The 17,528-nt window shown below is 39.4% G+C and overlaps 1 protein-coding gene across 2 annotated transcripts in view; it reads left to right on the top strand.

The window, feature by feature from the left end:
- GABRG2 (gamma-aminobutyric acid type A receptor gamma2 subunit) overlaps window positions 1-17,528 on the top strand; it is a 129,721-nt gene that overhangs the window by 79,372 nt on the left and 32,821 nt on the right. For both annotated transcript variants that reach the window (XM_018560515.1, XM_018560514.1), the window contains exons 4-6: window positions 2,446-2,666; window positions 6,832-6,914; window positions 7,385-7,522. In XM_018560515.1, the coding sequence (XP_018416017.1) occupies window positions 2,446-2,666; window positions 6,832-6,914; window positions 7,385-7,522 (442 nt within the window). The remainder of the gene's footprint in view (window positions 1-2,445; window positions 2,667-6,831; window positions 6,915-7,384; window positions 7,523-17,528) is intronic.

The following is a 17,528-nucleotide window of genomic DNA, read 5'->3' as shown; positions in this document are numbered from 1 at the left end:
GTTAGCTATAGGGGTACTTTCACACCAGATGCAGTGCGTTCAAAATGCTCCAAGCACTATTTTGATTGCACCGGACTAGACCACAGGCACAATGTGCGGACGATCGCCTTGCGGTCGGATGGCACGGCTACGGTCCCATTTGCTTCAATGGCCCGCCAGGCCCCCTCCTGTCCCGCAAAAAAGTGAGCCGGCCGCAATGCGTTCTGGCCAGAATTGGGTGTGAACCTAGCCTAAATGTGTGATGTTCTGCACAGGAATTACCTATTTAATAAAAAGAAGATGCCCCTCATAAATGAACTATACTTACGCCAGAAAGAGTGCCAAAGTCCAAAGGATTTTTTTAGGTGATTCCACAAATGACAATTGCAAAGCAAAAAACAGCCATTGTGTTTTGGAGGCAAGTAAAACCCCCTTTTATCAAGGCTACAGCATTGGCCCCAGAAATGTGTTAGGTGCTTTTTTATTTCCTATAGTCATTTGTAGAATAAATAAAATCCTTTGAACTCTTAAGACATTTGGTTGGCACTCTTTCACATATGTATAGACAACATACAAAACAGCTATAACTACATAAATAAATAAAATAGTTTAAAAAAAATATTTTATAATATTTATACCAAACAAATTTACTTTTGTATTTTAATATAAACATTAGTAGATGGGTCTGAAAAATGTGCAGTTTCATAAATGTATTCTAAAGTGAAGAACATTGAAGACTCCCTAGCTACAGTCACTCCCAACAGTTGTTATGATTCAGGCAGATCAGAGCAAGTCAGATGTTTAATTGGCATTGGCTATATATACGGATGGGTGGTGGTGGTGTGTGTGTGTGTGTGTGTGTGTGTGGGGTAGGTACAGTCCAATAGCTGATCTCTGGATTTTATGACATTATGACCCATACAGACATTTAAAAATATATATTTTACTTTAAAGGAAACAAGAAAGAACTTTACATATGCAATCATAACCTATGCTGAACTGCTACAAGAATGACATTTTCTCTGCAGAAAATCAAACAATAAAGTCCACCACTGCTTGTTAAACTATAGTAATTTCACTGTGACTATATTAGTTTTGCTTTAGCAAGAGATAAAAACCATAAAGACAAATCACCCTGAACTGTATTATATGTATATCCATGTAGTCAGCAAAGAGTATTTATCATGCTGATGTTCTTATCAAAGACAAGGCTGATCTTTGCAACTTTATGTGCTTTGCTACATTATTATTAATTGCAGCTATGTGGTGCCATTTGCAGTGTAGGTAAACAGATTGGTGCTGTACTTGGATGTAACTAAATGTGGAAACTGGTCTTTACCTAAGCTTACCACATCAACTTTGCATCTACAAGCCAGAACCAATTGCAATTCTAGTACAGTGGCTGCATGCAGAGATCCACATGGTCATAAATACATCTAACAAAGCAAGTGGATATCCAATTTTCAGTTTATGCACACATATCATATTTCAGCATATGGTGAGGTACAATTTTACGGGCTGTTATTATCGCCCTGTAAATAGCCATTTTAAGTATTCACATTGAAGCAGTGAGCTTGGGGGGAACTATATTTGTACAGTATATTCATTTTTAAATAAACGTCAGGGTCAGTTTTTAGTACTGGAATCTGTAGGCATACAAGTTTTAGTGCCTAAAATTAACAACAGCCACAGCAGTCAAAACTTTTTTTTTTTTTTAGTTTTGGACACAGTGGGCAAGGGTTAGATAGAACAACTGTCAGGTATTTTTTTGCTTTCTTTGTCTCTGGGGAGATTTCCCCTTAATTATACTTCCGGAGACATGACAGGAATAGAAATCACAGGAACTGTGGTGGTATCCTACCTTTGGCAGTTGTGATTTTCCTTTTCTGGTCACAAAACTAACATATAGAACTTCCCTTTAGTAAGGCAGGCCTCCTGTCTTTGTTTAATAGATTTCTGCCCACTTCTGAGACATCCTTAAACTAGGCAGGAAGTAGAGAGCAATATTTCAAATGGGAACACAGGGAGTAAAACAAAAATTCTAACCCTTCCACACCCTCTATTCACAAATAAGAAAATGGAGTAAGGCTTTAAGAGAGTTCTCTTTGCTGTTATTAGGCATATCTGACTAATTCATAAATATAGGAGCACTGAAGATAAACAGAAATGTTAAAATAACTGATGAAAATAAAAAGTTATTGTGTTCAGTTATAAGTTATAAATTTATTGTGATCAGGTAGCCCCACTGCACAAAGTGCATTATATATTACACTGATGCATAATAAGTAACAAATAAGCTACTCTTCATTCTGCATATTTTTCAGTGTTTTCTAGTTTCACCTACATTTCCGAACAACTTGGTCTTATTTTAGTAAACATGCAGAGATGTGGGTCATGATAAAATATATTAAATGGGTTTTATGGCTATCCTGCTACATTTTAATGTGCCCTTCTTTACTATCATAGGAATATACCATTGATATATTTTTTGCACAAACCTGGTATGACAGGCGCCTGAAATTCAACAGTACCATAAAAGTCCTCAGACTGAACAGTAATATGGTTGGAAAGATCTGGATACCAGATACATTTTTTCGTAACTCGAAAAAAGCAGATGCACATTGGATAACAACTCCTAACCGAATGCTGAGGATATGGAATGATGGAAAAGTGCTTTACACACTCAGGTATGAATTTTGGTTCTAAATGTGTTAGTTTAGTGCTGGAAACTAGGGATGCACCGATACCAGTTCAGATACCAGTACCGATACTTGGCATTTTCATGAGAACTACCAGGGTTGCAGCGGTTGCAGCTGGGACCTAGCTCGGGAGCTCCACCACTGTCCTGAAATCATTAGTCAATATTGTTTTAGAAAAACTGTCCTATGACAATAAACAAAAATGTATCAGTACTTGTATCTGTAAGTACTTGGACAAGTATCAGTACTTGTACTTGCAAAACTGGTATCGGTGCATCCCTTTATATATGTTTATAAAAACAAAATCATACATTAAAATAGAGATGTGCAAATCCCAGGAGCTCCGTGTGCTCTTTACAAATGACAGCTGCCTGCTAACTTTTGAATTTTCCTCTAGTCTAGTCTTGGAGCTCGAAAAGTATCTGTACTTGTACCGAGTACGGTACTTGGTATTGGTGGATCACTACTGGAAACAATGGCAGTCTCCACATGTCCCTCAAGCCAGGTTTGATGATTAAATAGGGAGTATACAGATGTATAATAATCTGGCAAGTTAAAACAATAAAAATAAATACATTTAACATTATGAAAATAATTATGGTGATTAAAGCTATATTTCAGACAAAACTGTTAAATACACAGCTAATAAAGGGGTATCTGAACTGTGTTTCCTGACAATAACATTTGTAATTCTATTTAGCCAGCCGTTTGTATTAGGGATGCACCAATACTGTTTTTTCGGTATCGAGTATAAGTACCGATATTTTGCTTTTGGTAATCACAGATACCGAGTACCAGTGCTTCCGCTGGCATGGAGCTGACTTCCCGGGCAATCAGGAAGCCGGGCAGCATGTAATGACCCACCTCCCTAAATTGGCCGGGAAGCTGTCTCCTTGGTGATTGGCTGGAAAGCCGGCTGTTCGGCTGGCTCGATGCTGATTTACCGGTAAGCCAGCTTCCAAGCCAATCAGCATGGAGCCGGCTTCCCGCCTAATCAGGATGCCGGGAGGCGGATCATTACTCGCCACCTGGCTTCCTGATTGCCCAGGAAGCCAGCTCCATGTTCCCATACGGCACTGCCAGTCAGAGGAAATTTTCCTCTGACCGGAAGTTCAGGTATCAGGGAAGGTATCGGAGCATTTGGGCAAGTACTCACACTCTCCCAAATACTTGGTATTGGCACCGATACTGGTATCTGTATCAATGCATCCCTAGTTTGTATAATATAAAAAAGGCCACGAGCTAAAACACAGTGCTGTTTATGTAACACTGGGAGCTTGCTGACATAAGTTGACAGCAGAGTTAGTTGAGAGATGGCATCTTTGGTGTGCTGATACTTTTTCACTGTCCAAACAGTAGGCTGTAAGTGAGCATCCACACACTAAATATGCCATTCCTCTGCTCATTCTGCTGTTTACTACTGTCAGCAAGCTCCCACTGTTAGATAACGAGCCCTAAGCACAGGACAAGTACAATTATACTTCATTTGTGATTGTTAGCTCTTTGGACAATCAATCCCATTTGCTGCCATCTTAGTTATTACTGGGGGATTTTTTGTTTATCCTTAATGTTATTCTGTCATTAATTTGATGTCAGCAGTCACTTTTAGCTGCTGCCCCAGTATTTATTTTGATAGGGCCTTTTTTCAGTTTTACGCTTTATTCTTTTGTATTAAATTTATTATATAAAAACCAAAACATATTAACAAAGATGACTTCTAAAATATATAACAGGACATATATCTGTATACCCGGATTACTGGTCTTGAGCATAAAGAGCATGCATGAATAAAGAAAAAATATGTATATTATTACAATTTTTGCCCCAACCGACCTCAGCGAGAACAGAAGGCCCTCTTCTTGTAATTAGCTGTTATTATTGGAGGATCATTGGAAATCATCCTCTTAGTATACAACGGTGTCAGAATAAAAGATTGCATAAACCTACATTTTGTAATGGTCAACAGGAGATCAATAAAGGATTATCATACCTCAAAAACCTCTTGGGTCTGAGTATCCTTACTAAGCATTGTCTCCATCCAATCATTTTGAAAGACAAACATCAACTTATTCAAAACAAGGGTTAGGGAAGGTGGTTCAGAATATATCCATAAATGACTTCCTCAGGCAGACATTCTCTATGCATACGAAGTATGTATATAAGACTGAGATCAGGTACTAGGTTTTCATCCAAGTCAGAGTCTGTATAACTACACATGCCATGGATCCAATCTCTCACAAATCTAGTAGCAGCTGCTAAGGTATATAGTTTCAGGTCTGGAAAATTAAGCCCTCCATTGTTCACAAATTGTTGTAATACATGGAGAGTAATTTTAGAATGTCTCTTTCCCCAGATAAACCTCCGAAAGTCCTGAAGCAGCCTTTGATGATCTTCCTTTTCCAATATAATAGGAAGGATTTGTAAAATATACAACAGTTTCGGGAAAATAGTCATTTTAATCTCACTAACCCTTCCCATGTATTTCAGAGTAAGATGGGACCATTTATCTTATAATTCAAAGGGCCTTTTTTTAAAGTTTGACCTGTTAATGAACAATGTGCACCTAAACCGCCTCAAATTTTAAGAGTAACATTCACTGCACTGTAAAAAGCCACTGTAAAAATAAAGTTAGGCAAAGAATGGTTAGCCTAATTATCCCTGATGAAACCTGTCTTTCTGCTGGCCAAATTTTAATCTGCTGTATTCTCTGCAGTATCCTAATTCCTGTAAATCTCTAGTTACCTTTAAGCCTAGTCTTTATCATCAAAATTGTCCTGCTTCTGGCCAGTTGTACACTGTTGTATCATCAGTTTCTTGAGTCTTGTAGTAAATCAGCAAGCACCTGCCTGTACTGTTTGTCTCTAGTAAATGTTAATGTTATTATGCATCACCTGCACTCCATATGGTGTTATAGACCATGAGGTTTGTAAGTTTCAGTGCTCAAAGTGATGTGTACTCAAAAAGACATGAATGAATCACCAGCGCTCACAGAATACAACAGTGTGAATATCTTGTTTTGTTATTAAATCGAACATGCTTAATACAAGCCAACATTTTGGAGCCACGCAGGGTCCTTTTCTCAGGGTGACATAGTGACAACCTTGTCACTATGTCATCCTGAGGAAGAGACCATGCGTGGCCCTAAAACATTAGCTTTTGTGAAGCATGTTCAATAAATAACGAACAAGATATTCACGCTATTAGATTCTGTGATTGCTGGTGATTCCTTCATCCATTTCTAATACATTTCAGACAATTCTCCCTCATGAACAATGACCTGCTGCTTGCCAATTTTACACCATGTCAGGTGAAAGTGGTCCTATTATCACTAAATGAAAAATCAGCTACTAAAACTACCCGAATCGCCTTTTTTTCCAAACTGCAATGAATCTGAATGGGCTGCTGCTGTTGTATGTAAGCCAAGCTAATTGTAAAAAAAAGAAATAATTTACCATCAAACTATGTATTGCTCATCCCTACTTATCACACATGATACCACAAAATTCACTTATTTTTCAACTTAAATTCCGTTGAAAAGATGTGTGAATTGTTGGTTAAAGTTGTGTGAATCTTAAGTGAAAACATTTATAAATAGAAACCTACTTTTGCAATGCCATAACAATTCCCTGGTAGTCAGTATTTTTTTTAAATTTAAAATAAAGTTGGCAAACTGGCAAATATATTTGGAGCTACATGCCATGTCAGTCTTCCTATATATTCAGTCACCGCAATCATCTATAAGAGCTCTAGCTTTAGGTCATATATTATAAAATTATTTCAACTAAACAGGCTTTTCTGGAGTCTTTATGTTTCTCTAATGCAGTACATTCTTGAGAGACCCTGACTTTCAAAAAGACAGTAAATTATTTTCCATATGCATACATTATATAACAATTATAGGAAAGGGTAGCCACTCAAATAATATAACACTATCATGAGTGGGGAAATCCAGTGAGTGCACAATGCAATACAAAGATAGGTCATGTGACCTCCTGAATCATATAGTCACTAAACTCCTTGGTGAAAGCGAATATTCACATACTTTACAGGACATGTAATCAGTGGTCCTGTATACTGTTTTAGAAGTTTTCCTAAAGCCAAATAAAAGATATATAGTAACACCAATATCCAATAATTTATTTTTCTCCCGCAGGCTTACAATAGATGCTGAGTGTCTACTTCGGCTGAATAACTTTCCAATGGATGAGCATTCTTGTCCACTACAATTTTCAAGCTGTAAGTATTTTTTTTAACATTTACTTTACTAGACAGAATTGGTTTTATTATAATTATAAAGCATATATGAAAAATCATTATATACTGGGGTAAATTTATCAAAACTTGAGCAGACTGAATCTGGAGCAGTTGGCCACAGTAACCAATCAATTGTCTCTTCAGTTTGTTCAGTTAAGCTTTGAAAATGAAAGATTGAAGTTGAGTGGTTCCTGTAAGCAACTGCTCCAGATTCTGTCTGCTCCAGTTTTGATAAATTCCCCCTGCTGTGTTTAGCTCTGAGTTTTCTAAATGTAAGTGTGAATGAAATAAACAATTATGGCATGAACAGAAAACAGTTAATTAAAATGGCATTTGATGAAAGTATAGATGCTGAAAAGAAATTTATACCAAAATATGGTTTTAAAAATGTGTTTCTATATACTTTATATAAAGAAACCCATGATTGTTATGCATTTGTATTTGTATTTAAGATGGTTACCCAAAGGAAGAAATAATCTACCAATGGAAACGAAGCTCAGTAGAGGTGGGAGATATACGTTCATGGAGACTTTATCAGTTCTCCTTTGTTGGACTAAGAAATTCAACTGAAGAAGTGAAGACAACCTCAGGTAAAAAAAATGCATATCTTACTCATCATGAAATATACACATACACAAATGTATGTCATCTTATACAATAATTTTTTTAAATATATTTAAATAATATTGAAAAAATAATGTGCTGACTGTAGGAGTCTGCTGTGTGTAAATTGGCTTAGCTCAATGATAATGAACAACCCAAATTGCACCTTACTTAGTGCATGTGTAGAGGTTTAAGGCAACCCTGCTGCAAAAAATGAATTGCCCTCATATCCATACCCAATCTGTCCCTGCAAAAGATGCAGCATTTGGTGACTCGAGCAGCAGGAAAGGTGAGTATTCTCTTTTTTTTATTGATATGACAGGAACACTTAAACAACATTAAAGCCACAGAGGGGATTTCTGTGTGAAGGGATCAGGAAAACATTTTTACTAAATCTGTTGCTCCAGAATGGTGAGGAGTAATCCTGGTCTTTAAGTTAGAGAAGAACTCTGGACAAATAAAATCTTATTTTAATCTTATTTTATTATTATATACAATTCATTTTGTTTAGAGAGCTAAAATAATAGTTATATTTACCTCAACCATGATCCTGGCTGGCTCCTAGACTTGTCCCTTCAGTCTGTCTCCTCCTTCATTACAGCAATGAAATGTCCCTTCGTGTCCTCAGGTCCAATACACTGTGTTAGACATGATGAATCACTGGACCTTAGACCATGGAGCAGAGGAGAAACAAGGCTGAAGGGACGGATCTAGCAGCCAGCCCTGATCGTGAATTTTAGTCTACCCAGTAGTGATGGGCTCGGGCGTGTTCGCAAGCGCCTCGTGCCGAGCCCACCAGGAAGCCGTCAGTGCTCAGCGCCAATCACAGGCACTGAGACATGTTCCCGGTCCGAAGCTGCAGAGACAGAAATGTCTCAGTGCCTGTGATTGGTAACCGCCATCATCTAAGCCTGGAATGAGGGAGCATGTTTAGTACTAGGGATGCACTGATACCAGTTTTTTGGTATCGAGTACAGGTACCGATATGTATTTTTCTGTACTCGCCGATACAGAGTACTGATACTGCCACTAGCTTGTCATTACCAGCTGCCTGGCTTCCTGATTGCCCCGGAAGCGGGCTCCATGCTGTTTCACCACCTTGATGCTGATTGGCCCGGGAAGCTGGCTTCCTAGCCAATCAGCATGGAACCGCCTTCCCGGCCAATCAGGAAGCCGGGAGGTGGGTCATTACGCATTGCATGGCTTCCTGATTGGCCAAGAAGCTCCCTTCATGCTGTTGGGCCAGTTCCATGCTGATTGGCTAGGAAGACGGCTTCCCGGCCAATCAGCATGGAGCCGGGCCAAACAGCATGGAGCCGGCTTCCTGGCCAATCAGGAAGCCGGCAGCTAGTCATTATCTGAACCTCAGCTTCCTGATTGGCCAGGAAGCCGGCTCCATGTTCCCTCGCGGCACTGCCAGTCAGAGGAAATCTACCTCTGACCAGAAGTTCCGGTATTCGGTGTAAGTATCGGAGCATTTGGGTGAGTACGAGTACTCACAAATACAGTATAGACGTTAATGTGATTTGGATGGAAGCTGGAATTTATGGCGGAAGCTGTACCTCTCTGTGGGTTTTCTGTATAAAGAACAACTGAGTGAGCCATTGCTGACCGTTATGGCACAATCCAGAAAAAACACACTGAGTTCTGAGAAATTAAAAATTTTGAGTTTGATGGAGGGATGGAATGAATTGAATGATTCATTGAAGTTTAAAAGGCTTTCTTCTCCTTCTGCCCATATTACGAAAATATCATCAATATAACAATAATATTTGAATGGTTTGTGAGGGTGAGTGGCTAGGAATCGGTATTCTAGGTCAGCCATGAAGAGATTGGCATATTGTGGTGACATTTTTGTGCCCATAGCAGTCCCGGTCATTTGTAAATAGATGTTGTCATTGAAATTGAAATAGTTGTGTGTCAGTATAAATTCAATGAGTTTGGTAATGGTTTCACTATAATAATTATGTCTGACATATTGGGAGGAAAGGAATTTGGTGCCGGCCTCAATACCATCTTTATGGGGGATGTTACTGTACAAAGATAACACATCCATGGTGACAAGTATAGTATTAGCAGGTAGGTTAGTGATTTGGCTCAGTTTGTTCAGAAAATCTGTGGTGTCTTGTATAAGACTCCCAGTGTTGATAACCAGGGGCTTCAAAATGTTTTCAATTAAGCCAGATATTTGTTCTGTATTTGTTTCCATACCTGTAATAATGGGTCGTCCTGGGTTTCCTGGCTTGTGGATTTTGGGCAGCATGTAGAAGGTCCCCATGTTAGGATTGGAAGGTAGCAGATTAAGTAATCCTTGCTGTATGTGTTTTGGGAAGGATTTGATACGTTTAATAAGTTCTTCTGTATATTCCCTGGTGGGTTCCTGGTCCAGTTGTTTGTAGTAGTTTTTATCAGACAATTGTCAGTTTTCTTCTGCAATGTAGTCCTGGGTGTTTATGATAACTATTGATCCGCCCTTGTCAGCTGGTTTGATGATGATGTGTTTATCACTCATTAAGTTATGTAAGGCTTTTCTTTCTGCAGGTAGGAGGTTGTTTGTATTTTTTTTTCTGTTGTGTGGTAACAAGGGATGCTACTCTAGTGCGGAAGCTTTCAATGTCATTGTCCAATTTCATGTCACGTCCTGTTGCAGGTGTAAAGCCTTCATTCTTTTTTCTGCTGTCCAGGCTGAATGTGGTGATATCTTTGTCAAAGAAAAATTCCTTAAGCCTCAGTCTTCTATAGAATTCTTCCAAGTCTGAGTATAAATGTATGTGATCCAGTTTGGTGCTTGGACAAACACTTGTGTGTGTTTTATATAATACATAAACACACACACACACACACGCACACACACAATTATACACACCTTACCATCTTGTCTTGAATTGTATTGTAATGTCTTCCTTACATTGTAAAGCGCTGCGCAAACTGTTGGCGCTATATAAATACTATGTAATAATAATAATAATAATATACATACACACACACCGGCCACTTTATTAGATACACCTGTTCAATTGCTTGGTAACAAAAATTGCTAATCAGCCAATCACATGGCAGCAACTCAATGCATTAAGACATCTAGACATGGTGAAGACGACTTGCTGAAGTTCAGACCGAGCATCAGAATGAAAAAGAAAAGGGATCTAAGTGACTTTGAATGTCGCATGGTTATTGGTGGCAGAGAGAGCTGGTCTGTTTTTTTCAAAAACTGCTGATCTACTTTCACACACAACCATCTCTAGGGTTTATAGAGAATGGTCTGTAAAAGATCAAATATCCAGTGAGCGGCAGGTGTGTGGACGAAAAATGCTTTGTAGAGGTCAGAGGAGAATGGGTAGACTGGTTTGAGATGATAGAAAGGCAACAGTAACTCAAATAACCACTCGTTACATCCGAGGTATGCAGAATGCCATCTCTGAACGCACAACACGTCGAACCTTGAAGCAGATGGGCTACAGCAGCAGAAGACCACACCGGGTGCCACTCCTGTCAGCTAAGAACCGGAAACGGAGGCTACAATTCACACAGGCTCACCAAAATTGGACAATAGAAGATTGGAAAAACGTTGCCTGGTATGATGAGTCTCAATTTCACCTGCGACATTCAGATGGTAGGGTCAGGATTTGGCATAAACATAAAGCATGGAGCCATCCTGCCTTGTATCAACGGTTCAGGCTGGTGGTGGTATAATGGTGTGGGGGATATTTTCTTAGCACACTTTGGGCCCGTGATGCTATCATGTCAATATGAACCAAAATCTCTGAGGAATGTTTCCAACACCTTGTGAATCCATAAAGAATTAAAGCAGTTCTGAAGGCAAAAGGTGGTGCAACCTGGTACTAGCAAGGTGTACCTAATAAAGTGGCTGGTGAGTGCATATACACACACACATCATATGTAATTTAAACCTGACTATATACATGACTATATATTTATGATGTCACAGGATATTTATAGCTTTCCCCTTGTAACTTGTTCACTGCCACTCCCAGCATCTGAGAAAGATTGCACAGTTGAAGGTACATTGAGGATGCATTGCATCTTATCACAACACTAGGAATAATTATGTGCAGATCTTACATTGAAACATAACATAGAACCACTATGCAAGCATCCACTTATCTTTTTCGTAAAATTATACTCTCTAAGCTTACGGGTCTATTCACTAAGCTGCCGTAGGCAGCCGAGTGAATGACCGACCTGAAGTAAGGTGACTCACTTCAGGCTGGTACGGCTGATTTCAGCCGTATATCGGCTGAAATCAGACGTACATCGACTTGCTTCGCATGGCTTCGGGTTGGCCGAACATGCTCAGTATGTTCGGCCGACCCGAAGTGCAGAAGGAGTTCGACTCAGCCGATCCAACATCTGGATCGGCTGAGCGGAACCTTCGGCAGGCTACTCACTGCTGTTCGGCCTATTGTTATAGATGCCGAACAGCAGTGAGTGAATAGCCGAATGCCGCTGAGCGGCATTCGGCTGTTCTGCTCGGTCCCTCAGAGGGACCGAGCAGAACAGAAAAATTGTTTAAAAAGTTTTTAAAAAGTAAATAGGAAACAATTGGGTGGAGCTAGCAGTGACAGCTAGCTCCGCCCAATAGTTTTCTATTGTCCGGCGGCTCTGCTGCCGTCAAAAGAAAAAAAAACTCTCCCGGGCGCTCTGGGAGCCTCCCGCTACCGGCCGCCCAGGAGAGAAACACTGCTTCTTCTTTTCTTTTTTCTTTATTCTGACACAGAGCCAGAGAAAAAAATATATATTTTTGCCCATTGGAATGCATTGCTACATTACTAATGGCTATTTCAATTTGCAATAGCCAATAGTAAACTAGCATTGTACCCGCCCTCTGCTGATGGACCTGATGGAGAACTGCAGCAGAGGGCGGGTACAATGCTAGTTTACTATTGGCTACTGCAAATTGAAATAGCCAATAGGAATCTAGCAATGCATTCCAATGGGCAAAAAATATTTATTTTGTTTCTATTCTGACACGGCTCCATGTCAGAATAGAAAAAAAAAGAAACAGCAGTGTTTCTCTCCTTGGCGGCAGGGAGAGTTTGCAATGGAGAGTTTGCTGTTTGGAAATCAGTGTCCCTGGTTAGCAGGTAACCAGAGACGCTGATCTCTCTGCAAGTGGCCGGAGCCAGCCGTAAGATCACGGCTGGCTCCGCCCAGCTGTCAGAAGCAGGCTGTCGGCCGGCCGCTCGGCCAGCTTCGGCTTTCAGCGCGGCTCAGCCGAGCCGAAGCATAAGCATAGCCGCTCGGCCACGTTCGGGAGCTATATATTCACTATAGCCCGTACAGCACCCCTTCTGTTCTACTGAACCGAAGGGGTCCTGGGGCCGAAGCTAGCCGAAGGATCGGCCGAAGCTACGGCTAGATCCTTCGGCAGCTTCGTGAATAGACCCCTAAGTTTTGGACATTCCTTCTGTTGAGGCCATGATCTTGATTTTAGCTTCATACTGAAAATGCTGCCCTCCTTAACCTTATTCACACCCTTAATGTATTTAAAGGTTTTAAGCATGTCCTCCATCTCCCTTTTTTGGGTATCTTCCTACTTAGCAACACTAGATTTATGATAAAGTTTGCTAAAATCACTGCAATATATTTCATTTGACTTTTTGGTTTCATAAGCTGTAGTCTCACTTTAGGGTTGTGTAAAGGTTTGCACTTTTTGAGCAGTGTTGATAATGTATTTAAAATAACATACAATATCCTTAGGCTTTTCTAGCAGTAAGTCTATTCCTACATATTAAATATACATTGTCAGCTTCATTAATAATTGTCAAGGACATTACCTTATTTCCATAGCCAATGGAAGTAGAAAGAGAATAATGCATTAATCAGTCATGAAGCATGATGCCCATTTGCATCCTCATCTATGTGGACTGATAATCTCATTTCAGAAACCATCACGGAGCATTATCCCATTAATATGGTGATGTTGATTCATTTCTCTTTTTCCTAAATAGAGCAAGTAATCAAAATGTATGGCTCACTGACAATAGAGTGGTTTTGAAACATGCAGATAATAGTGAAGTCAGAAAAAGTTTGGCTATGCATATTTTTTCTAGACACAAGATAAAAGGGCTATTGCCACTTTAAATATTGTCTCAAATACTGCATTGGTTTTAAAAACTGCTGGCTTATTACTTCTCATTTGGAAATCCATTCAGCTACATCTCTAAAATTCAACATGCCTCAGAAATATAAATCTGAATATAAATTACATTGTTCTGCGCACTGATGTGTTAAATCCTCTTCGCAGCAGGTTCAAACTAAGAAATAAGTTTGTCATCCTAATTCTACCAAATCCAGAATCATGCACATGCATGAAGCTTCTTTGTGTTGGTTTTTAAAAGATATTGATGAACAAGTTCAGTCAAGGGGGACAGTATCATTTCAGAATGAACATTGTGCTCCTATGATAATGCAAGCAAACAGTATAGTTATAATTTTGATTTGTTGAAGAGAGTATGTTTAGGCTTCACTGCCCAAGGATGAGGAAGCTCTTGGCTACATTTCTGCAGCCATTGGATGCAGCCATAGCCCATTGTAAGCCAAACACAATTTATGAACTTGGATAATGAAAAGCCACATTCACCAATCTGATGTTTATTATATTTACTATTATTCTATATGGAAATAACCAGAAAAGCCTCCAACATGTTTCACACAAATGCACACTTTATACAAAATTGCAACAGTACAGTTGGATGAAAGATACTTTTAAATCTAGTTTTAAAGTTGAGGTAAAACAATGGGTCTGTTTATGAACAATTCCCAGAACCAATGGCTCTGTGAATCTCTGTGAATGTCCATTTTTTGGGAATGGATGCACAGACTAAACACTCTTGTTATATTTTCTTTATAAGTCAAATGCATTTTCAAATGTCATCTTGCGCAGTATGGCCACTGAGTGGAAAATACATTTGACTTATAAAGAGAATATACAAGAACAATTGTTTTGTGCATCTATTCGCACAGAGTGAACATACACAGAGATTTGCAGGGCCAATGACCTTTCAAATTGTTTATAAATAGACCCAATAGTGTTTAAAACACAGCCAATAGTGTTTAGATTAAAAAGTGTCTTTCACCCAGCTGCAGTGTATTACCACAGGTGCTACAGAATATGATCAACACTGGTGTGCATTTAATGTTTTTTAAAACTAAAATGTAAAAACACAAGCTATTTAAAAATAATCATAACATCAATCAGAATCATAAGCAGTCTTGTGATAATCCAGTAACGATATCTAACATATTAAAATGGATCATTCAGTAGCTTTACAAGTCTGGGTGAACAAATTCCTGACATTTTTCAAAAAAACTGTACCTTTTATCTTTAAAAAGTAGTCCTTGAGCTCCAGTCCAATGACTTTGCCTCTCCACTAGAGATCAGACTGCAGTGCAAGTTAACATATTGCATGGAAGCAACATATTCATATTTTAAATTTTTTTAGAAATTAACTTGGAAATGCTCCGTAATAAATAATACAGTTGCACTTTATGCCTTCCACTACACAGGATATCCCCCCTTCAGTCTATCATGAACGCAGCTGCTAGACTCATTCACCTAACCAACCGCTCAGTGTCTGCAACCCCCCTCTGTCAATCGCAGCACTGGCTTCCTATAGCCCAAAGGATAAAATTCAAAATATTAACAACCGCATACAAAGCCATCCACAACTCTGGCCCCGGCTATATCTCCAACCTGGTCTCAAAGTATTACCCTAACTGTCCATTCCGCTCTTCACAAGACCTCCTGCTTTCCAGCTCCCTCATCAACTCCTCCCATGCTCGCCTCCAGGACTTCACTAGAGTGTCTCCCATCCTATGGAACTCTCTACCCCAACCTGTCCGTCTATCTCCCACACTGACTGCCTTTAGGCGATCCCTTAAGATTCATCTCTTCAGGGAAGCCTATCCCACCTCAACCTAACCACTCAACAATCACTTGCTCAAACAATCATCACCGCGCAGCTACCTCCTCATGTATCACTTGCCCCTCCCTTTTAGATTGTAAGCCCTCACGGGCAGGGCCCTCCTTACCATCTTGTCTTGAATTGTATTGTGACTGTAATGTCCTCCTTAAATTGTAAAGCGCTGTGCAAACTATTGGCGCTATATAAATCCTGTATAATAATAATTTAACTACCACCACCACCACCACCCACCTGATTACATCCTACCTGGTAAAATGATTCACTCCTCAACAGTCCCTAACAGTCTATGCAATGAAAATGTTCTCACTGGGTCCTCTTCTCACTTTGCGTGTGTGCCATGAAACATTTTATGGGTAAGTTGTACATGTACTGTAAGAAGAAGACCCAGCGGGCATGTTTTTTTGTCTGGCAGGGCTGCACAGTAAAATATACAGGAATGGGAAGAAAGGTATTTTAGCAGGCAGGCTGCACTCAGGGAGGTTGGAGCAATTAAATAAAGTGTAACTACACTTTTGTTGAGAAAAAAAAATCCACTGGGTAATTAAGGTACATTGCTAGGATATTAACAAACATTGTTGCAGTTTCCTATCTTTTTTCTGTTCTGAAGAAAAAGCTGTTTTGCCTTGTCCCTTCCAAACTGCTTCTTTAATGGGAGGGTCTGGGTTCATTATAACCCCCTGGTGCACTTTCAATGTTCTAATGAGAAAACTTGCAGCGTCTGCTTCCATTTAGAAGTGTTTACCAACTCACCCAAAAATAAATTTTAGTTGCACTGGATGCCTAAACGTGTACTTGTCTTATCTTAGGTCATGTAAACCCTGTGAGCCAATCATTGGTGGGTGCATTCTGTATACCAACATTGTACCTCTTTATTGCCATATTGCAACCTAAACAGTTTTAGAAAATTACAGCATCTTCATATTGAAATGGAAAGGTCATTTTTTATTAACATAAAATTACAAAATAGCTTGTGTAGTAACATATACTGTATATATACATACATACATACAGACACACACACACACACACACATATATACACCGAGTGGCCAGTTTATTATGACCACCTGACGTTTGTAGGCAAATTAGCTATAATTTCGCGCTGAAGTTGCTAGAGGGCCAGACCATTATAAATAGGGAAGCAGGTTGTTTACCACGACAGTAGAAGTGTTATTTTTCTGAAGATATGGGTAAACAACGCGATTTAACAGCCTCTGAATGACTGTAATGTCCTCCTTAAATTGTAAAGCGCTGTGCAAACTATTGGCGCTATATAAATCCTGTATAATAATAATTTAACTACCACCACCACCACCACCCACCTGATTACATCCTACCTGGTAAAATGATTCACTCCTCAACAGTCCCTAACAGTCTATGCAATGAAAATGTTCTCACTGGGTCCTCTTCTCACTTTGCGTGTGTGCCATGAAACATTTTATGGGTAAGTTGTACATGTACTGTAAGAAGAAGACCCAGCGGGCATGTTTTTTTGTCTGGCAGGGCTGCACAGTAAAATATACAGGAATGGGAAGAAAGGTATTTTAGCAGGCAGGCTGCACTCAGGGAGGTTGGAGCAATTAAATAAAGTGTAACTACACTTTTGTTGAGAAAAAAAAATCCACTGGGTAATTAAGGTACATTGCTAGGATATTAACAAACATTGTTGCAGTTTCCTATCTTTTTTCTGTTCTGAAGAAAAAGCTGTTTTGCCTTGTCCCTTCCAAACTGCTTCTTTAATGGGAGGGTCTGGGTTCATTATAACCCCCTGGTGCACTTTCAATGTTCTAATGAGAAAACTTGCAGCGTCTGCTTCCATTTAGAAGTGTTTACCAACTCACCCAAAAATAAATTTTAGTTGCACTGGATGCCTAAACGTGTACTTGTCTTATCTTAGGTCATGTAAACCCTGTGAGCCAATCATTGGTGGGTGCATTCTGTATACCAACATTGTACCTCTTTATTGCCATATTGCAACCTAAACAGTTTTAGAAAATTACAGCATCTTCATATTGAAATGGAAAGGTCATTTTTTATTAACATAA

The sequence above is a fragment of the Nanorana parkeri genome, unplaced genomic scaffold (genome assembly GCF_000935625.1).
Source record: "Nanorana parkeri isolate BGI_ZX_2015 unplaced genomic scaffold, ASM93562v1 scaffold461, whole genome shotgun sequence".
NCBI lineage: Eukaryota > Metazoa > Chordata > Amphibia > Anura > Dicroglossidae > Nanorana > Nanorana parkeri.
This window is presented reverse-complemented; position numbering and strand designations above follow the sequence as displayed.